At 40.1% G+C, this 22549-nt stretch overlaps 1 protein-coding gene across 3 annotated transcripts; it reads left to right on the forward strand.

Annotated features, from left to right (window-relative positions):
* Positions 1-1172: 1172 nt before the first annotated feature.
* PPDPFL (pancreatic progenitor cell differentiation and proliferation factor like) lies at positions 1173-19006 on the forward strand. 3 transcript variants are annotated; one of them, XR_014255628.1, is made up of 7 exons: positions 1173-12379; positions 15185-15715; positions 16833-16910; positions 17013-17112; positions 17438-17509; positions 18658-18755; positions 18919-19006. XR_014255628.1 is itself a non-coding variant. In XM_082433539.1 (5 exons), the coding sequence occupies exons 2-5, from the start codon at positions 15568-15570 to the stop codon at positions 17445-17447; spliced, it is 336 nt and encodes a 111-aa protein (XP_082289665.1). In that variant the 5' UTR covers positions 1173-12379; positions 15185-15567; the 3' UTR covers positions 17448-18199. The 3 variants fall into 3 exon arrangements, 1 of the variants encoding a protein (XP_082289665.1); XR_014255629.1 differs by lacking the exon at positions 18658-18755; XM_082433539.1 differs by lacking the exons at positions 18658-18755; positions 18919-19006 and having other exon boundaries at positions 17438-18199.
* Positions 19007-22549: the final 3543 nt, after the last annotated feature.

Below are 22549 nucleotides of genomic sequence, written 5' to 3' on the forward strand. Positions count from 1 at the left end.
CAGACACGAGTCCCCTCAAACAGGAAGCCTACACAACCCACTGAACCAACCTTACCCGCAGGGGGAAGACACCAAAAACAATGGGAACTATGAACCTGCAGCCTGTGAAAAGGAGACCCCAAACACAATAAGTTAAGCAAAATGAGAAGACAGAGAAACACACAGCAGATGAAGGAGCAAGGTAAACACCCACCAGCCCAAACAAATGAAGAGGAAATAGGCCGTCTACCTGAAAAAGAATTCAGAGTAATGATAGTAAAGATGATCCAAAATCTTGGAAATAGAATGGAGAAAATACAAGAAGCGTTTAACAAGGGCCTAGAAGAACTAAAGAGCAAACAAACAATGACGAAGAACACAATAAATGAAATTAAAAATTATCTGGAAGGAATCAATAGCAGAATAACTGAGGCAGAAGAATGGATGTGACCTGGAAGATAAAATAGAGGAAATAACTACCGCAGAGCAGAATAAAGAAAAGAGAATGAAAAGAATTGAGGACAGTCTCAGAGAACTCTGGGACAACATTAAATGCACCAACATTCAAATTATATGGGTCCCAGAAGAAGAAGAGAAAAAGAAAGGGACTGAGAAAATATTTGAAGAGATTATAGTAGAAAACTTCCCTGATATGGGAAAGGAAATAGTCAATCACGTCCAGGAAGTGCAGAGAGTCCCATACAGGATAAATCCAAGGAGAAACATGCCAAGACACATATTAATCAAACTATCAAAAAGTAAATACAAAGAAAAAATATTAAAAGCAGCAAGGGAAAAGCAACAAATAACATACAAGGGGATCCCCATAAGGTTAACAGCTGATTTTTCAGCAGAAACTCTGCAAGCCAGAAGGGAGTGGCAGGGCATATTTAAAGTGATCAAAGGGAAAAACCTACAACCAAGATTACTCTACCCAGCAAGGATCTCATTCAGATTCGACAGAGAAATTAAAATCTTTACAGACAAGCAAAAGCTAAGAGAATTCAGCACCACCAAACCAGCTTTACAACAAATGCTAAAGGAACTTCTCTAGGCAGGAAACACAAGAGAAGGAAAAGACCTACAATAACAAACACAAAACATTAAGAAAATGGTAATAGGAACATACATATCGATAATTACCTTAAATGTAAATGGTTTAAAACCTCCAATCAAAAGACATAGACTGGCTGAATGGATATAAAAACAAGACCCATATATATGCTGTCTACAAGAGACCCACTTCAGACCTAGGGACACTTACAGACTGAAAGTGAGGGGATGGAAAAAGATATTCCATGCAAAAGGAAATCAAAAGAAAGCTGGAGTATCAATTCTCATATCAGACAAAATAGACTATAAAATAAAGACTATTACAAGAGACAAAGAAGGACACTACATAATGATCAAGGGATCAATCCAAGAAGAAGATTTAACAATTGTAAATATTTATGCACCCAACATAGGAGCACCTCAATACATAAGGCAAATGCCAACAGCCATAAAAGGGGAAATCGACAGTAACACAATCATAGTGGGGGACTTTAACCCCCCACTTTCACCAATGGACAGATCCTCCAAAATGAAAATAAATAAGGAAACACAAGCTTTAAATAATACATTAAACAAGATGGACTTAATTGATATTTATAGGACATTCCAACCAGAAACAACAGAATACACTTTCTTCTCAAGTGCTCATGGAACATTCTCCAGGATAGATCATATCTTGGGTCACAAATCAAGCCTTGGTAAATTTAAGAAAATTGAAATCGTATCAAGTATCTTTTCTGACCACAGCGCTATGAGACTAGATATCAGTTACAGGAAAAAATCTGTAAAAAATACAAACACATGGAGGCTAAACAATACACTAGTAAATAACCAAGAGATCACTGAAGAAATCAGAGGAAATCAAAAAATACCTAGAGACAAATGACAATGAAAACACGATGACCCAAAGCCTATGGGATGCAGCAAAAGCAGTTCTAAGAGGGAAGTTTATAGCAATACAATCCTACCTCAAGAAACAAGAAACATCTCAAATAAACAACCTAACCTTACACCTAGAGCAATTAGAGATAGAAGAACAAAAAAACCCCAAAGTTAGCAGAAGGAAAGAAATCATAAAGATAAGATCAGAAATAAATGAAAAAGAAATGAAGGAAACAGTAGCAAAGATCAATAAAACTAAAAGCTGGTTCTTTGAGAAGATAAACAAAATGGATAAACCATTAGCCAGACTTATCAAGAAAAAAAGGGAGAAGACTCAAATCAATAGAATTAGAAATGAAAAAGGAGAAGTAACAACTGACACTGCAGAAATACAAAGGGTCATGAGAGATTACTACAAGCAACTACATGCCAATAAAATGGACAACCTGGAAGAAAAGGAAAAATTCTTACAAATGCACAACCTTCTGAGACTGAACCAGGAAGAAATAGAAAATATGAACAGACCAAACACAAGCACTGAAATTGAAACTGTGATTAAAAATCTTCCAACAAACAAAAGCCCAGGACCAGATGGCTTCACAGGTGAATTCTATCAAACATTTAGAGAAGAGCTAACACCTATCCTTCTCCAACTCTTCCAAAATATAGCAGAGGGAGGAACACTCCCAAACTCATTCTACGAGGTCACCATCACCCTGATACCAAAACCAGGCAAATATTTCATAAAAAAAGAAAACTACAGGCCAATATCACTGATTAACATAGATGCAAAAATCCTCAATAAAATACTAGCAAACAGAATCCAACAGCACATTAAAGGGATCATACACCATGATCAAGTGGGGTTTATCCTAGGAATGCAAGGATTCTTCAATATATGCAAATCAATCAATGTGAGACACCATATTAACAAACTGAAGGAGAAAAACCATAGGATCATCTCAATAGACGGAGAGAAAACTTTCGACAAAATTCAACACCCATTTTTGATAAAAACTCTCCAGAAAGTAGGCATAGAGGGAACTTACGTCAACATAATAAAGGCCATATATGACAAACCTACAGCCAGCATCGTTCTCAATGGTGAAAAACTGAAAACATTTCCTCTAAGATCAGGAAGAAGACAAGGGTGCCCACTCTCACTGCTATTATTCAACATAGTTTTGGAAGTTTTAGCCACAGCACTCAGAGAAGAAAAGAAATAAAAGGAATCTAAATTGGAAAAGAAGAAGTAAAACTGTCACTGCTTGCAGATGACATGATACTATACATAGAGAATCCTAAAGATGCTACCAGAAAACTACTAGAGCTAATCAATGAATTTGGTAAAGTAGCAGGATACAAAATTAATGCACAGAAATCTCTTGCATTCCTATACACTAATGATCAAAAATCTGTAAGAGAAATTAAGGAAACACTCCCATTTACCACTGCAACAGAAAGAATAAAATACCTAGGAATAAACCTACCTAAGGAGACGAAAGACCTCTATGCAGAAAACTATAAGACACTGATGAAAGAAATTAAAGATGATACAAACAGATGGAGAGATATACCATGTTCTTGGATTGGAAGAATTAACATTGTGAAAATGACTATACTACCCAAAGCAATCTACAGATTCAATGCAATCCCTGTCAAACTACCAATGGCATTTTTCACAGAAGTAGAACAAAAAATTTCACAATTTGTATGGAAACACAAAAGACCCCGAATAGCCAAAGCAATCTTGAGAAAGAGAAACAAAGCTGGAGGGATCAGGCTCCCAGACTTCAGACTATATTACAAAGCTACAGTAATCGAGACAATATGGTACTGGCAGAAAAACAGAAATATAGATCAATGGAACAGGATAGAAAGCCCAGAGATAAACCCATGCACATATGGTCACCTTATCTTTGATAAAGGATGCAAGAATATACAATGGAGAAAAGACAGCCTCTTCAATAAATGGTGCTGGGAAAACTGGACAGCTTCATGTAAAAGAATGAAATTAGAACACTCCCTAACACCATACACAAAAATAAACTCTAAATGGATTAAAGACCTAAATGTAAGGCCAGACACTATAAAACTCTTAGAGGAAAACATAGGCAGGACACTCTATGACATAAATCACAGCAAGATCCTTTTTGATCCACATCCTAGAGAAATGGAAATAAAGACAAATATAAACAAAAGGGACCCAATGAAGCTTAAACACTTTTGCACAGCAAAGGAAACCATAAACAAGATGAAAAGACAACCCTCAGAATGGAAGAAAGTATTTGCAAATGAAGCAACTAACAAAGGATTAATCTCCAAAATATACAAGCAGCTCATGCAGCTCAATATCAAAAAAACAAGCAACCCAATCCAAAGATGGGCAGAAGACCTAAATAGACATTTCTCCAAAGAGGATATACAGATTGCCAACAAACACATGAAAGGATGCTCAACATCACTAATCATTAGAGAAATGCAAATCAAAACTACAATGCAATATCATCTCACACTGGTCAGAATGGCCATCATCAAAAAATCTACAAACAATAAATGCTGGAGAGGGTGTGGAGAAAAGGGAACCCTCTTGCACTGTTGGTGGGAATGTAAATTGATACAACCACTATGGAGAACAGCATGGAAGTTCCTTAAAAAACTAAAAACAGAATTACCATACGACCCAGCAATCCCACTACTGGGCATATACCCTGAGAAAACCATAATTCAAAAAGACTCATGCACCCCAATGTTCACTGAAGCACTATTTACAATAGCCAGGTCATGGAAGCAACCTAAGTGTCCATTGACAGATGAATGGATAAAGAAGATGTGGCACATATATACAATGGAATATTACTCAGCCATAAAAAGGAATGAAACTGAGTTATTTGTAGTGAGGTGGATGGACCTAGAGTCTGTCATACAGAGTGAAGTAAGTCAGAAAGAGAAAAAGAAATATCGTATGCTGACACACATATATGGAATCTAAAAAAAAAAAAAAGTTTCTGAAGAACCTATTGGCGGGACAAGAATAAAGACGTAGATGTAGAGAATGGACTTGAGGACACAGGGAGGGGGAAGGGTAAGCTGGGACAAAGTGAGAGAGTGGCATGGACATATATACACTACCAAACATAAAATAGATAGCTAGTGGGAAGCAGCCGCATAGCACAGGGAGATCAGCTCAGTGCTTTGTGACCACCTAGAGGGGTGGGATAAGGAGGGTGGGAGGAAGATGCAAGAGGGAGGAGATATGGGGATATATGTATATGTATAGCTGATTCACTTTGTTATAAAGCAGAAACTAACACAACAATGTAAAGCAACTATGCTCCAATAAAGATGTTAAAAAAACAAAACCAAAACCAAAAAAAACCCCTCACCTTCCAAAGCAGTTTCCATGGAACCAAAGAATAAGAAAGGATGCATATATACTCAGCTGCTTTCGGGGACAATGCCATAAGTCCATAGTTTTATATTTTGTTTCAGTTAGAACTCTTTTAATATGTTGACTAGGAAAAGCGTTCGGGCCGGATACAGACCCCAGAATATGCTAACATCTCTCCACTTGCGGCCATCATGTGCTAAAGATATTCATTCACTAACAAATATTACTGAGGGCCCAATACGTGCCAGTGTTTGAAGGTACATCGGTGAGAGCTGCTGCTCAGAGAAGAAGGAAGAGAGAGGAAGGGACGGCCTGTGAACCCGAGCTGCGCCCACCAGGAGGCTGGGTGACCCGCGGGCAGCGTCTTGTTCCGTGAAATATGTGTTATTAGGCACACGTTGTAATGATCCTGTGTCACCTGCGGTTTGAAGATGAGGACACTGAAGCCGAGTTACAGGAAGTATTTGCCCGAGGTCGCGTTTTCAGAAAGCAAGCTGACCTACGAGTTTCAAATCCCAGCTGCCCGTCACTTCCTCTTTCAACTGTCCTGTGACATCTTTATCAAACTCTGTATGGGTGAATTAAATCTCCATCCTTTTTGGTGGATGCAATCCATCCGGAGAATTAGTGGAATATAGGGCACGTCTTGGTGATAGGGCTTATCTTATAATTATATAAAATGCATAAAAATTTTTGTATATGAAAATATATTAAATGGAAAATAAAAACCATGAAGTAAAAAAGCGATTTAAAATATATGTGTAATTTGGGGGCAGTTCTTCCATTGCACGTATTTTGTTATTTTAACTTTACATCAGTGACATTTTGATAAAAAAATCCTAAGAAATATACTAAAGATTACCTTTAAGTAAGTAGCCCTGCTTAAAAATTAAAGAAATAAAAAGATAAAAATTAAAAAATTGAAAGTTTTGTTTATTGGAAAGCAAATGTCAGAAAAAAACAGTCATTCATTTGGGGAACAAAAGTTTGTTTTCTGGGGAATGTTGGGTTCTTCACAGACTCTGCAGGTTCACATCCATTTTTAATATCAGGCACACAGTGGCCAGCAGAGGGCGGTATGGGTCTACAACTAGTCCAAAACCATTAAAAATTAAGGGAAAATATTCTCACTCCCTTAATCCAAAAATCTATGCTGTAGTAGGTGAAATCTTTAAAAATATTTGTATTATATATATTGGGATCCATGATATTTGATAACTTTATTATGACAATGTATAGGAAATTTTTTTTTATAAACATGGATAATCTGTGTTTTAGGAAAAAATTAGGAAATGTGTGAGCTTGAAGCAAATGCTCTCTTTGATTTCTACAAGACAAAATCCACTTTAATATGGCTTTCAGGGCTTTAAGAGGCTTTAATTCCTGACTGTATTTCTGATAAAGTATATTTCTATGAACAAAACAGTTCTGCCTTTGGCGATTCTAAGCTAAGCAAGTGTGTCGAAAGTTGTAGAGAAGAAAACTGTCATAACGTCAGTTTATTTTTGAAGAAAAGAAGGAAGAAAACAAGAGGAACTTGCTCTTCGTGGTGATTCCCGCTTCGGCCCTGTGATGGGAGGATGGGCCGTCGCCCTGGGGTCTGCCTGGGGCTGCAGCGGCCTCCGTCACCAGCCCCCGGGGGCCCTTCACTTCACCCACTCAGCCCCAATGTCCGGAACTGTGTCCTGAGCACAGACACACGTGGCAGCGGCCAGGATTCACCAATAAACAAAAACGGACCTGCCGGCCTGTATGACTCCATCCTCAAGCCCCTCTAGGTATCACTTTCCCAAAGGCGCCAGGCTCATCGGACTCCTAAGGAAGCTCTACCAACAGCCCCGCTATTGGCCAAAAGAGACACACAGTTGAGTCCCCAGCCAAGCACACTGGTCATTCCAGCTGCTTACAAGGTAAACATCTTTCCATAAGAGTAACTCCCGGGAGAACAAGCAAACAAGCAACATCCCCAAACACAGCGGTCTCAGGGCTGAGGCTGACTCAGAATCCGGCGGCCCAGCGTGCGTGGTCAGCTTGCGAGCAGGAGGGCCGGGGATGGGCTCTGGCTCCCGGCTGCGTCTCCTACCAGTCGTGTGACTTTGTGGGGCTTCAGCCCAGCTCTTTACCAACCCATTCCGAGCTTCCTCCTGTGCGGTGAGGGGATGACAGAGAATCTGCGTCTAGGACTGTTTCGAGGCTCACCTTCACCTGAAGCACTGAGGCCCTCAGCTGGTAGACAGCAGGCGCTCAATGGGCGTAAACTGTATAATCGCTGTACATCGCCGTTGTCAGGCGCGGATTACGTGCTGGGGAAGAGGTTGGATAAACAGGAAATAACAAGAGCATTTTCACCTTTGCCAGGTGTCAATGAATCCTCACTCACCACTGCTTCTGTAAAATTAAGAGTGATTTGAAAACACAAATTCCCCAAAGTAGCAAATCCTAACATCTTCCACGAAGGAGTGCGCCTTTCTCCTCCATAGCGGCATCTAGAAACCTCCTGTTTGCTGTCAGAGATGGCACACTTGCTGCATCAAGGTCTTCCCTGAGGACCCCTTCTTCCCCTTCAAATGCACCTCTGGGGCATTTGATGATGACATTTGACTTCTGATTTCTAGATTGTAAAATTAATTCATCAATGTTTTTTCAGGATTTGGTAATTGTTATCTGTAAACTCAGTATTAAAACTTTGTCTTTTCCTCCCAACTTTTTGAAAGTTCTTGAGTTTCTGAGCGGTTAGCACTTCTTGCTAAAATGATAGCTGTGGTCTAAAACACTGCTGATCCCAAGTAGACATTTGCTATGTATGTTCTGAAGGAAAAAAATACTAAGGCTTACCAACATATGCGTGGTTTTAATTCATGGACATTCTTTATTGTGGCTCTTGAAAGGATTACAAAGTGCTTCATTTTATGATCTCAGTTTTGGATGAAATATTCATAAACTTTTTTATGAGTCTGAATGAACGCTTGTGAATTTTGGACAATGAGCTTTCATCAATGTTCACTGAAAAATCATAAACACTTCATCCTTTGTATGGAAATTTTAATTAATTAAAAGTTCAAACAAACTCAGAGCACTCCCATTAGAGACAGAAGAGTGGCTTCTGTTTTATTTACTGTAAACTCATTATTGATTATATTTTATAAAATAATATCAGTGAATTACGCTGATCGCATAAGCCCTGCGGAAAAGATGTCCTGATTCTGTTAGCAATTCCAGATAAAATCTCAAATCAAAGATACTTCAATGTAGATGCTTTAACAAAGGACTACATTCACCAAGGACGTAAAATTGCTACCAAGGTGGACTGTTTTTTAATGATCAGTGTTAGTTCTACAGAAGTTCACTGAAGGGAGTCCTTCACCTCTAATATGGTTATTTACTCTGCAACCCAACTCCAGTAGACGTATCCCCCTGGAGATTTGCTAAAAGAGGCTACATAGTTCATGATCTTTCACAGATGTCTAATGTACAGTTAGAGATTCATTTTAAAGTAAAAGGAGAACACTAATTGGGTTGAATTGCTAACAAGGGGTATCTTGTGTCATGTTTTTCAAATGCATACACCAACTTAAAGATTCTTATATGTAATACTTTGAAGGGTATTTAAAATTGAATAGCCCTATTCTCACAAGAAGAAATAAAGACATAGGTGAAATGCATGCTCTCTTGCTTACCCAGCACATTTAGACAAAATCCAGACCTAAATGGACTCACTCATTAGCCTTCTTTCCCAATAGATACAAACGAAAATTATCCATCTTGGGAAATAAATGTAAGGAAATTTGTCTTGGTTTATGTGATTAACTAAAGCAAAGTTAAACTTGAAAACTACCTCTGGTTTCCAACTTTCAATCCTGAAATCTAGATCACATTTCTTCCCAGTTCTGTGAAATATAAATAGCTTTACTAAAAAAGATGAATGATTTATAATTTTTATATTATGCATCCTATATTACAGTTTGTGATGTCTTATTCAAATTCTGTGTTTAGACATTCCTTGCTGCTTGAGGGGGCTCTTTGGAACATGTGGAGGTGAGGACAGTGGACGAGTCTTGCGGTACCGATCAATGCCTGCACCATCCTGGAGCAGCTCACTGGAGGTATTTAATCAACCTTACAGAGCATATTAGATGCTCAGTCAAAGAAGAATGTGTTTTAATTATGGGTTATGCAGTCTGAACACAAGTATGACAGAGATTGGGGCACTTTATTCCCCTGGCTTCATACTTTAGAGTTAGCATGTTGCTTCCAATGGGGTATCTAAAAAGTTACTTCAGCTACAAAGGTTTTGTCCTTTCATCACATGAGAAGGAGCTAGAAAAGAAAAACATTTTTCTAATGTAATAAAGAGCCTTAAAGAAATCGCAGCCTCAGAAACCCCTTTACTCCAGGAAATTCCCTTCATGGGCTCCAGGCCGAGACACTCCCTCTGCATCTCCTCACACGATGAACCAAGGGTCTTCACCCTGAGCTTCTGTGAATGAGACGATCTCCACCTGTTGGACCATAAATAACCTTGGGGATATTCCTCCATCTCCTCATGGTGTCTCCTTGCACAGTCGGAGTAATGATGTCGACAGAGCAACTATTATTACGGCTCCGTCAGAAATGGACACGCTCTGGAGAACAGTGTCTGTCACCTACTTTGATCTGCATGAAGACAGTGCAGACTCTATTTCCTGTCTCACTTTGACCCCTACACTTGCCCGCCTCCCCCATTGTTGCCCCCCTGTTCCCGGGTCCAGGTATATCCCATGCTGCTGGGGGGTGGGAGAGAGGGCAGAATAAAATAGAGGGAAAACACGAACAACTTTGGCCCTAAATTAAGTGTGGATAAGGGTAGAGTGGTCACGAGGGAATGAGTCAGTGAGAGCAAAGGGACCTTGACAAGAATTACGGAAACCTCAAAACATCTGCACGCTTCCACTGGTAATCTGAAATGAGTGTGGATTCGTGAAAAAGTCCAGATTTTACCTTTGAGTTCAGTATTATAGATGCAAAACTAGAAGTTGTGCCATAGATTGAAGCAATTCTGTTTTCAGCAAAAGTTTCACCAATATTTTCCCGAGATTGCAGGTAAAACTATTTTTTTACAAACATTTACTGTATAAACACCTATAAGTCCACAATCTCTGCATGTTTTTGTGATTGAGGGCCTGCGTTTAAACACATATAGATGTAATACTTTAGAAAAACACCCTAGGACTCACATAACATTAATTGCTTGCGCCTTTCCGTATTTAATTATTTATAAATTGCCTTGAACTACTGATCTTGATTACATAAAACTATTTTATAATGTTATAATGGATTTGCAATGCAAGTAAGTTTTCTATGGCTCCTGGCAACAGCTTGGGAAAATTCTGCCAACAGTACTTTTTTTCTCCCCTTCCTTTCTGGTGATGAAATTCATCAAAATACTTTGCCTTCCTTGGCTGAAATTCAAAATCCATTTGAGCTTTGGATCATCTGATAAAAGTTAATACCTCATCTGAAAGTTCAACAGAGTTTATTCTCATAAGAGAAAAAAAAAAAAAACAGATGAGAAGTGAAAAAACACCGTATTTGGAAACTATATCCTTAATTAGCCATGAAGAGTGAAAAGTACAATAAAATAAATACCACTGTTAAAACTATTCTTTCTTTTTATGTGTAATTCTCAGATTTAAAAATTTTATTTCAAGTAAAGAACACACAATCTAATACTTTCAACATGCTGTGTTCATTTGGGCCCTTTGATAATTACTATGAGATAATTAAAATTGTATCTTTTGTCCCCACCTCTAAAGCTCATTGCTTCTCTGGTTTTAATTCTAAATAAGAAACTGTTTTGTCTGAGTTTAGTTGAAGGATCAGTGAAAAAATGACTGCAGTGTATGAAATTTTATGTCAGAAACTATGTATATTCTACTCCAGCAATAGCAGTGCCCAGATTTATGGGTAAAGATAAATCAAAATTGATATAATTCAGGATATTCAATTAAAGAGATAATTCATTCCACGTCTGAAATTAAAATTTTAGTGCTCAGCATACACTTTGTGTTTGAAATCTCACTTCACCTGGTAAGTTGTCTGAGTGATTTCGTGGTGTAATTGATGAGACTGATGGTTTGAACAGGTGATGCTCAAGGCTTCCTTCTGCCCCAGAAATGTCCCCATGTGTGTCTCAGTGTCTGTTTCCCAGGGAACCCAGCCAAGGGCAGGACGCCAGCAGGGCTGGGATTTCAGAGCTGGACCACCCTTCAGCTGGCCGGCAGCTGTCTGGACCCCGTCTTTGGTGATGGGTGGAGCTCCCACATCACCTGGGAAACTCTAGCAGGTTGATATGGGCTGAACTGTGTTCTCCCAGAATGCACATGTTGAAGTTCTAACCCCCAGGACCTCAGAGCGTGACTGCATTTGGAGACGGGGTCTTTAAAGAAGTAGCTAAGTTCAAATGTTGTCATTAGGATGGGACCCTCATCCAATATGAATGAGTTCTCATAAGAGAGCAGATTAGGACACAGGCACCCATAGAGGAAGACCCTGTGAAGACACGGAGAGAAGCCGGCTGTCTACCAACCAAGGAGAGAGGCCTCAGAGGAAACCAGTGCTGCCCCCAGAACTGGGAGAAAATAAAATAGAAATTTCTATTGCTTAAGCCACCCTGTCTGTGGTGCTTTGTTACAGCAAGTCCAGCAGACTGAGACCTAGGGCGACTGTCACAGCCTCTACCAGTGAGGACCTGGTGGGGGGCAGTGTGAAAGGTGATGCTCTAGCATCCCTGGCAGCCGATGGTTGGACCTCGGGATGAGCGGACCGGAGCCGGATGTCATCCGTATGTTGGGGAAGCTCTGGGAAAGGAGGAGAGTGACCATTAACCAGTGTAAGTGGGAGGGTAACAGGCCGCATGTGACGGGTGTATCATCTTCTGCAAGCGCCAGGCAGAGGGAGCTGACGGTCAGCCTCAGGAGCAGATCAGGAGCTGAGGTGGCGGGGGGTGGGACGCTGGTGGCCCCGGGTCCACAGCCCTTCTCCGGCCTCACTCGACGCCCATGCTGTGAACTGTAAGCTCATCCTTCAGGGACTCAGGTAGGAAACTCACAGGAGGAAGGTGGGGGGGGAAGGGTGATCCCCGCCACGGGCAGCACCCACGCAGACTGCGTGCCTTTGTGAATCACCTGCTGCACGTGTTCATTGGCAGCTTTCGTTGTCAGAGGTGCCCAGCGTGTTTAATACGGCATGCCCAATGGCCTGGATGTCACCGCGTGTCTGAGATCCCTGACGTGCCGTGTGCACACGCAGACATTTCATATCTCATGACTGCAGCCGGGAACGAGGCGGAGGAGGTGGAGTTGCCCGGGTCTGATCTCACGCTGCGCACTTGGTCAACCGTCTGACAGCGCAGGCTGGTAGTAAATCATCTACCAGCAAGACTCTCTTTCTTGCCATGAATTTCCATGCTCTACAGAGCAGCAATCGGATATCTATCTACTACTTCATCCATCGTCAATAAACCCAGAAGGAGTAATAGTGTCTCCCATGTGATAAATAGGTCAACTTTCAGAGAGGCTGCCGTTGACTTTAATTAGTACTTACTCTTCCTTAAACCTGCCTTTCTCTTCCCTTAGTGAGGCGTCCGTTAGGTTTGAAGGGTGTCCTCAGAGTTGGGCTCTCTTCTTGTTATGATCGAAGAGAAATGTTTGCATAACTTAATTCTAGGACAAAAGACTTAGTGAAAATGTGGATGGACCTAATTTTAATACTGAGCTATTGAAAAATGACGTGAGTCGGAAAACAATCGGGTAAAAATTAGTCTCGTTATGTCATGCTTATGGTGTGGAAATCTGAGCCCTGTTATAACATTTTAATGATTAGCCAAGGATGTAATTCTCACCACCATGCACAGGAGGAATAATACATTGGTTTTATCAGATTTTCAGAACACGAACTACTGTATGTGTCAGGTTTTGTACTGGGTGTTGCTAAAGGGAAAATGAATAGGGTACTCCCTGTCTTTGAGAAACTAGCATTCTAACAAATAACTCAATAAAATGTGAGTGGTATAATAGAAAGTTACAAAAACTAGGGTCAGGTGGGTAAAACCTTGGTACCACCAGCCAGGAGAGGGGCGCGGCGTAGTGGCCAGGGGTGGTGCAGAGCTGGCAAGAAAAATAAGAGTTATCTCCCACTCACAAGGAACACACGAACCCACGTTACAAAATTTATGAAGAAATCTAATGGCAAGAAACTCAGCCAACAGATCAACAACCGTGACAGAAAGTACATCTGTAAAACTAGAAAAAAAATAATGCAGCTAAAGGGTGCTTATAAGTTATTTCTAAACTGAAACAGAACAGCTAGTTGAAAACAAAGACATGTAAGGAGATACCTTCTGATTACTTACAAAAAAGCTGGTGCTGCAATATTAATATTAGACCAATGAGAATCTAGGGCAAAAGTAAACCCTTAGTGCTGATAAAGGAAGGTGAAAGCCAAGATCCACCGATAAGCTATGACCTCATGATTCTGTGCGCACCGTCCCACACAGCTGCAAAATACAGGAGGCCAAAACGGACCGAATCAGAAACTGGGAGGGCAGGAGGTAACACATTGCTAAGTGTACAGATTATTTGTTTAACATAGTTAAGTAACAATCAAATAGACACAAAATCATGACTGTGCAGTAAATGAAGAATTTTCGCTCTTATTAATACACACAAAAGCCACTTCCAAAAATTATTTCAAAGAATGAATAAAAAGTTAACATTCTCTCTTGACAATACAGTGGATTTAGGAATCATCAATTAAAAGATAATTTAGAAAATTTATATGTTTGGAAAAGAAAAGCATCCCTAGATAATTCAAATATTCAAGAAATGTCATAACAGTAGTTACAAAATATCTTGAAATAAATAGGAAGAAGAATAATCGTACAGTAAGTAAAAGGAAGAAGAATAAAAGCAAGACAGAAAATAAAAAAATATAAAACCAAAGAACAAAAGAGGGGTAGTTCTTTGAAAGAACTAATTTAATAGAGAAACCACTAGAAAACTAATCAAGACAAAAAGTGAAAAGGCAGAAGTAAATTATACTGGCAACAGGAAAAAGCCATAACCAGGTGAAGTAGGTATTTTAAAAAAGCCATGACGGCAAACTCAGATTAATGGTTTGAACAAATGTGGACCTAGCTGACTCGAGTAATTTTGTATACGTCGCCAAAATTGATTTAAACGGGTAAAACCAACAGCCACCAAAGAAGCTGTAACAGCAGCTGACTGCATCCTCATGTCAGTGTCAAGGGAGCCACAGCTTGACCCCTCGGTAAACTGAGTCTGTGAAATGGCAAAACAGTTCACATAAGGACCATTACCAAAGCAGAACAGAAACTCAGCTTCTGTATGAATCAATAGTATTGGCAGAGCGTCATGGAGTTACTAGTTTCTCCATCTGCCCCCGATCATTCTCGCTGGAATCTCTAGCCCGCTGTCCATCGGGGCGACAGTGAAGGGCTTCCCGGGAAGGCCCCCCAGCTCCCCTGAGCTCTTCCCTGTCGTCCGAGACCCTGTGACTCGGCCCTGCATCCCGGTGTCTGTGACGGTGTCCAGTCCCCCGGCTGGCCTGGCAGCCTGTCGCTCCGTCCCTTGCAGAGCCCGGCGGGGTGCTGTCCCCAGAGTGGCTACTACCCACCCCGCCCCCGTCAGACCAGCAGAGCTGAGCCGCGACCGTCCAGAGCCGAGGGCAGCGCCACGTCCGGGCCCAGCCCTGCCGCGCCCAGGCCCACCTGGCAGGCTGGCACGGTCAAGGGCGGACAGGCGTGCAGGGCGCCTCCGGCTCCGCCTGCGGTGGCCCGATGCCCACCGGCGTGTGCTCCCAGCTCCGCTTTCTGACTTGCAGACCGTTAACATCCCTTCCCCTGCCGGGCAGCGGGTCTGTCCCGGGTCTCGGCCAAGCAGCCCTTCCACAGCATGCCTTTTCTAAAGAAGCTTTAGAACCACGTTTACCGTAAAGAAAGGTTGGAGAAGGCAGGCGGGTGAGTGATTGTCACAGCTGTGTTCACACTTCTTCTCTGACCTTTAGTGTTTCAGGTGCAGCAAGCTGTAGGCGTTGTTATGGTACTTGGTTATGTATTTTTTTCTTGTCTTTGCAAAGGAATCGCATTTTTTGTTTATTGCAATGTATTTGATTGCAATTTTGTGTAGACTCTTTAATTCTCTTTATGAGATTTATTACATGGTAAATTATGTTGCTTTACACACACACACACACACACAATACTCATGGAAAAAGGAAAAGGAAGTTTCAGCATTTCGTCCCTGCCCCTGTTTCGCGGGCTGCTGGTCACCACCTCACTGGCTCCTGCTCCGGGGACGATGGCATCGGTGCCTTCCATTGGATGCCTTCTGGCCAAAACCCAGCATTATCGAAGTAAGTTGTACCAGCACCGGAGGGTACCCCCAGAGAATATGATCTGAGATGATGTTTGTGGGATATTATTAACCTACGTATCACGTCCTGCTAGGAACTTAAGGGAGAAGAATGACAATTATTTGTGACAGTGAAGAAAATAGGAATAGACCTCATCAGAGACCAATCCGAATCAATATGGTCAAGCCTCATGGCTTTGCTTTAACTATGCTATGTTACACCCATGAAACCGCTGACACATAAGTGAAAATAAGCTTATATTTCATAATTATGTTTTAATTTCATGTACCTTGCATTTAATAGGATATGTTAAAAACTGAAAATTTCACATAAATAAAATATTCATTTCTTAGAAAAGAGGAGTCACAGGACTCTGCCACAAAGATGTTCTCATTTCCACTTTCTGCTGTGGGTAATAGGTCGGCTTCTACCCGGCCAGTTTTATTTTTATTTATCTATCCGTGATTATTTATAGCTAAAGAGAAAATTGTAGCTTCTTAAAGAAACTTCAGAAATTTCATAAAATGAAACAATCATTTCAGAACCAAATTATCATTTAAGGGATGTACGCCAGCATGTAGAAAACTCTTATTTCAAGGGTTGTTTGTAGATAAGAGTTGGACACATTTATTGACTTATTCTTTTCACGGACAATAAGTTTACATCCTTAGAAATTATTTTTATATCTTGATCTTTTAAAGGACTTACAGGTTTAAAATACAAGTATGATATGACAAATAAAATGTATATACCGTACAAGTTAGTGTATATAATATACAAGAAATATTCCTAATATAGTACAATAATATTCATTCTTCATTTTGTGCTTCCTAAGATTTTGATTTTGATAACATTTATAATATATTTTAAATTCTACATTTAATCTGTGGAGAGAGAGAGTTGTCCACCATGGAAAGAAATTTACTTTATTAATACAAATGTAATACACATTATTCTGGAAGACTTTTAATAGGCTGATAATTTAATCAGATTTTCAATTCATGAATTCATGATCAGGATTAATTTCAAACCATGCTACTTGAGCGTTTATATATAAAAATTTGTGTTCGTTGGCTTGTTGTTTACTTGCTTGTTTATTATCATCTGTTTCCTACAGAAGCCAGTGTTTCTTCAGGCACCTCTTTAACTGGCTCTGATTCTGTTCACTTCGTAGATGATGACAAATCCCAGCAAGGTATGTCGTTTATTTCTTATCAGCATCACCCTCATTATTTCCCTTCATTTTTCATCTCTCAGATGTGTTTGATAAGGGAGTAATGTCAATTTTATTTGATAGGGTTACCTGACGTGGCAGAATCCATCTGGTGGTTTAAATCCTTTTTCCAGTCTGAACCTGTGCTTTCAAATGTAAAAAGAGAAGACCAGGCTGCTTGTGGGTAAGTTTTAGCCTTTTCTGATAAGGATATTTCCTTTTCAGAATAGAACAATACAGTCATAATTATCATGATAACCAATAAGGATAAAACCTAGCTGTCTCCTGGAAGGTAGTGAAGGCTTTGATATGAAGCGTACTTGAGGGTAAAGGTGGGGAAACAGTTTCTCCCTCCTTCTAGTTAAGCATCAGTCAGATCAGAGCACGCTTTCTCATTCTATCTCTAGAGAAAAAACTGAAAACTCATATGCCGATTATTATCATGGTTTAGCGGGAATGGATCGGGAATCAGAGGCAAGGTTCTAAATTTGTTTTTCCAATACCTACAGGAACAAATAACAATTATCTACTCCAATAAAAGGAATCACAGCTCCTCGGGGAAATGGCTGATCCCAGGACAGGTAAGAAACAGTAAGAGACAATCCTGGACCATTTCATGATGCCAAAAAAGATAGAAATGCCCCTGAGATGATGGGAATGTGTCAAAATGACACAGGAACGAACCGGGTAAATCTGGGACTATTTCAGCAGTAAAATAATGATAATAATAGACAATTGCCTGTAGAATAAAATAAAGTCCATTAATCTATTTAGATATAAAAAATACTTGAATGAACAAATACATGAGAGAGAAGGAAAAGCTCTTTCTTGCAGCGGAATTCCAATTTATAAACGTAGAAGGAATGATGGAGAATGGTTATCTGACAAACACACCAGCAACAGTTGTTCCAGGCAAGAACTACCCCAGGGCTCTAAAATAAATGGGCACAAGTGTGAGAAACAACATATCACAGGCTCTCAGAGTATCTCCCCATAAAGTACCTAAGAATCACAAAGGGGAAAAATAGTAACTTTCTAATGGAAAAACCTGTCAGACAAGCCTCAACAAAAAACAAACAGAAAACAGTGAGCTAGTTGCTGGCTGTCCTAGACAATCCTGCTAGGTCCCACTGCTGGTCTGGACTGGCCTCTGTCTGGGCGCCAATTACCAGCCGGAAGCCGGCACTTGTGGGTTTGTACACAACACATTTTGAACTCTGTATCATACTGAATAGCACAGTTGTTATTCTAATGGTTTTTAAAAAGTGACTGTGTTGGGCTTCCCTGGTGGCGCAGTGGTTGAGAATCTGCCTGCCAATGCAGGGGACACGGGTTCGAGCCCTGGTCTGGGAAGATCCCACATGCCACGGAGCAACTGGGCCCGTGATCCACAACTACTGAGCCTGCGCGTCTGGAGCATGTGCTCCGCAACAAGAGAGGCCGCGATAGTGAGAGGCCCGCGCACCGCGATGAGGAGTTTCCCCCGCTTGCCACAACTAGAGAAAGCCCTAGCACAGAAACGAAGACCCAACACAGTCAAAAATAAATAAATAAAAATACATCATTAAATGTTAAAATGATAATATTAAAAAAAAAAAAAAAAGTGACTGTGTTGTTTTTTACACCCTTTACTAATGACTAGCTACTAACTGGGATAAAAAGAGTAAATAACAATGCAGTCCATAGATTCTAATGTTAAAACCTCAGTGTTTTGATACATTTCCCACAGAATCAACTAAAGACGATACTTTGTAAAATCAAAGTAAGGCCAGTTGTTGAAAAGATGTATTCTTTACTCTATCAAGTATAGTGATTTGAATTATTTAGGTAAGTGTTTCATTTATTTTTCCGGTTTACCTCGATTGTAAAGACAACTTACAAAGAAGCATTTCTCAGCTAATCACCTTTGACTTGCAATTCAGTGGGCATTGTTGTAACAGTTGACTCTTCTAGGCAAAGAATTACTGTTCTTTGTAATTCTATGTAACAGCCAGTTACAAGCCAGAAGACCACCCGTGGAGGCCCTGCCCCTGGGAACCGCACCCTTCAGCACCCAAGCTACTCCCAATGACTTCTCCTTTACAAGAAGATGACAGCTCCAGCTCCCTGCTGGGCAGCTCACTTACGAAACAAGATCACCTCAGCTCCCCCATGGCTAAAGGTCAGGCGTTCTCCTCAACTGGCGAGACCGGTCCTGCTACCAGCAATCAGCTGCACAGGGAATACTGGAAAAGCCTTTGAAAACACGGGCCCTTCAAGCGCGATGATTTATGCAGAGTAACTTTCTCATTACCCATATTATTTTTCAAAAAAATTTTAAACATTAAAAGTTGTGTTTAAATTTTCAAAAATTTAAGTTAAGCGCTCTTTACATCTATTGATCGATTTATTATGCCTTAAAACTGAAGCACTGATGCCTAACATAAGGGCTTTTAAGGGCATTGGATTCAGAAATGTAAAAAAGAGTTGCAAAAACTGTATTTTTAATCATGAACATTGGAAATAGAAAACATAGCCATAAGTATATTACCTGTTAAATACACTACTGTACATAACTGGTTATTGTGTAGACTTTAAAACTCATGATTTTAAATTATATTTAACAACATGGAAAATCATGAAGATACAAAGTTGGATGAAAAAAGCAGGATAATCTCTATACGGTGTGATTTTACTTGTATCTAGAAAGTATGTATGCTTAAGAATAGATTGGAAGGAAATATATCAAAATGGTAACAATGGCTATTTCTGGAAATGGAATTTTGGGTGATTTTCATTTTCTTCTTTATATTTTTTCTGTATCTTTTCACATTTTCTAATATGAGCAGGTTTTTGAGTACTATTAGAAGGCAATACATGTTATTACATAGAGGAGACCTGGAATTCATTTTCTGAGTGTGAATCTTCCTTACAGTGGGCAGAGTATTCCCTACTTTCCTCAGTATTGGGTAGATAGTGCCAAAGGAGTTTCAGTTGAAAAATCTCTGATAATTCTTGCAGATATTTTTCAACGTAAGATGCTAGGCTTAGGAATTAGGGGTGCTAAGTTCCCTCAGAGGTTGACCTCCCTACAGGCTCATGGGGCTGATGTCACACTGAACACCTGTAGGGAACATGTGATTGTTGGTGAAGATGTCTTTCTGCCCAACCACAGGACCACGCAGCCACGGCAGCACCGGCATCCTCAGTGATGGGCACGAGTCTTTACCGCTCCTTCCAGACGGGACGTGCGTTCCTTCTATGTCACGTTCCTCCATCACTTTGCTGTCAACCAAGGGACTCAAACATCCCTTTGGTCCAAGAGTATATCACTGTTGACATGTTACTGCTCTTCTGCTGGCTACTTGCCTTTATACTTTTTATGTATTTGTAGAGGCCGATTAAACCTTTGGACTATATATCTCATTTGGCTTTAGTCGAAAATCAAATTTCAGTGATTGAAGACTGAATTTTTCCAAAGTGAGAGAAATATATGGTAAAACAAAATGGTAAATTGTGGGAGGTTTTGTTTTATAAGATTATTAACAAATTCATTTTTTCTTAATCACTTGGTATATGTGTGAACAGATGGCTTGATTAGTTTGTTTGATGAATTTCCCAAAATAGGTTACCAAGTTGGTATTTACTTTGTTTACTCAGAAAGATACTATTTGTTAAATTACATTTTTGCCTATGTGTCTGTAGTATTTTGATTGTGTCAAAGGGATTGCTCTTATATTTGTTTAGACTAGCGTTACTGTTACTGAAAGTTATTACTGTTTAAAAGAGTTGAATTTTACATAAGATTTTAAATCAAACATTCTATCATGAGCATATATAGTTATCAAGCATTTTAGAGTGGTTAACACACCTACATACATATATATGTGAGCATATATAGATGCCAGATAGATAGACAGATAGATATCAATAGACAGATATGAATCCTGAAAAAATATAAGGAATCTTTCCAAAAAATAATGTCAAAGTGAACTCTTATATAATGATTAAAAAATTGAAAAGATTGCTCTGTGCTGTTCCAGAGTTTCTGCAGAATTAGTATGATAGAAATAAAGAGAATAAAATGTCTTCCAGGTAAATTCTAGTTAATTGCTTCTAAAGTAATTTTCCCACAGTTCAGACACTTTGGGGCTGTCTTTAAAAAGTACCTCAGACGTAAGTCTCAGCATAACTGTTGTTTTAGTTAAAATATCTCCTGCCTGGCTTTGCTGCCTATTGGGAAGATAATAAATAGTGAAGGTACATATGTTACAGGGGTGTCCATGTGATTTGAGACGTGCTATGATCATTTTATGATTTATGAAATGTTATTTGACTTGGCCTGGATGTTGGTATTAAATGCGACAAGGTTTTGACAATTTCTCCTCAGTTTCTGTGAAATTATATGTTGAGATTCTGCTAATTTTTTTTTGAGAAATGGTTTGGATAGCAGGTTCCCCGTTATTGGCCCCATGTCCTTTATGGATAAAGCCACCGACAGCCAATTCTTCAATTCTCTCTAGAGTAAAATCCTCCAGCTGGAACTTAGGCCTATGCAATGCTTCGTACATTTTATAGAAGTTAAGGTTGTAGGAAACAAAATTGCAGAATTCCATTGGGCTATTAGAGAGTGAGGATAAATAATTGTTCATGTTGAACAGGGTAGAGCTAAACTTCTAACTCATGGAAATTCAAGAAATGGAAAGAGTCGTAATCAATGCCCCACCCTCACCCCAATGACATCCTCTAAGGCCTCACACCACGTCCTGTAGTTTCTCCTTCCTTGGAGACCGGCAACATCATTCATCAGCCCGCACATGCAGCGAATTAACCTCAAGAGCTTCCCTTACATCCAATCTGACACCAGGTCCTTTCGATCTTATTTGGTATGTTTCCAAGATCTATCTACTTATTTCCTTTCCCACCATCACTACCTGAAGCCAAACTTTCATCATTTCTCCCAAAGGCACTGCCATGACACCCTAAGTGGTCTACCTACGTACGCCCTTTTGACATCTCTCCAATGGAGAGTCATCTACAGATTAGTCACAATCATCTTCACAAAACACAAATCTGCTAATTCTCCCCCGTGAACATGCACACAGACAGACTCACATGTCCACAACATTCGATGATTCTATTACACTCAGGATAAAGTCACAACTCACAAATCTGCACACGTTCTAGCCATGCAGATCCCCACCAGCACCTCCAGCGCCCTGTGGTCCAGCCCCATCAGTCATCCTTCTGTCCTACCTGGGCACCATCTTCCCTCCTGCACTGAGGCGTCCACAGTCTCCACCCTGTTCTCTTAATTCATGTCTACTCATCCTCTAAAGCTTAGCTCAAAAGCCTCTTCCTTAGAGAAACCTTCTCTGATCTACTTAACTAAATTAGGCTTTCCATTATAGGCTCTGATAGCCCGTGTTTTTCTCCTTCCCAGCCCTCACCGCAGTTATAATTTTACATGCGTTTAGTTATTTCTTTTCTGCATGGCACTATATGTCTTCCCCACTGCACCATAAACTACCCGAGGACAAGGGTCACATCTGCTCTACCCGACATTTTATCCCCAGCTTCTGACATAACAATTAATATTTGTCAGATGATTGACACTGCTTCTTTGGCTAGAGCTCCCCTTT

The sequence above is a fragment of the Balaenoptera physalus genome (genome assembly GCF_965194825.1).
Source record: "Balaenoptera physalus genome assembly, chromosome: 17".
Classification (NCBI taxonomy): domain Eukaryota; kingdom Metazoa; phylum Chordata; class Mammalia; order Artiodactyla; family Balaenopteridae; genus Balaenoptera; species Balaenoptera physalus.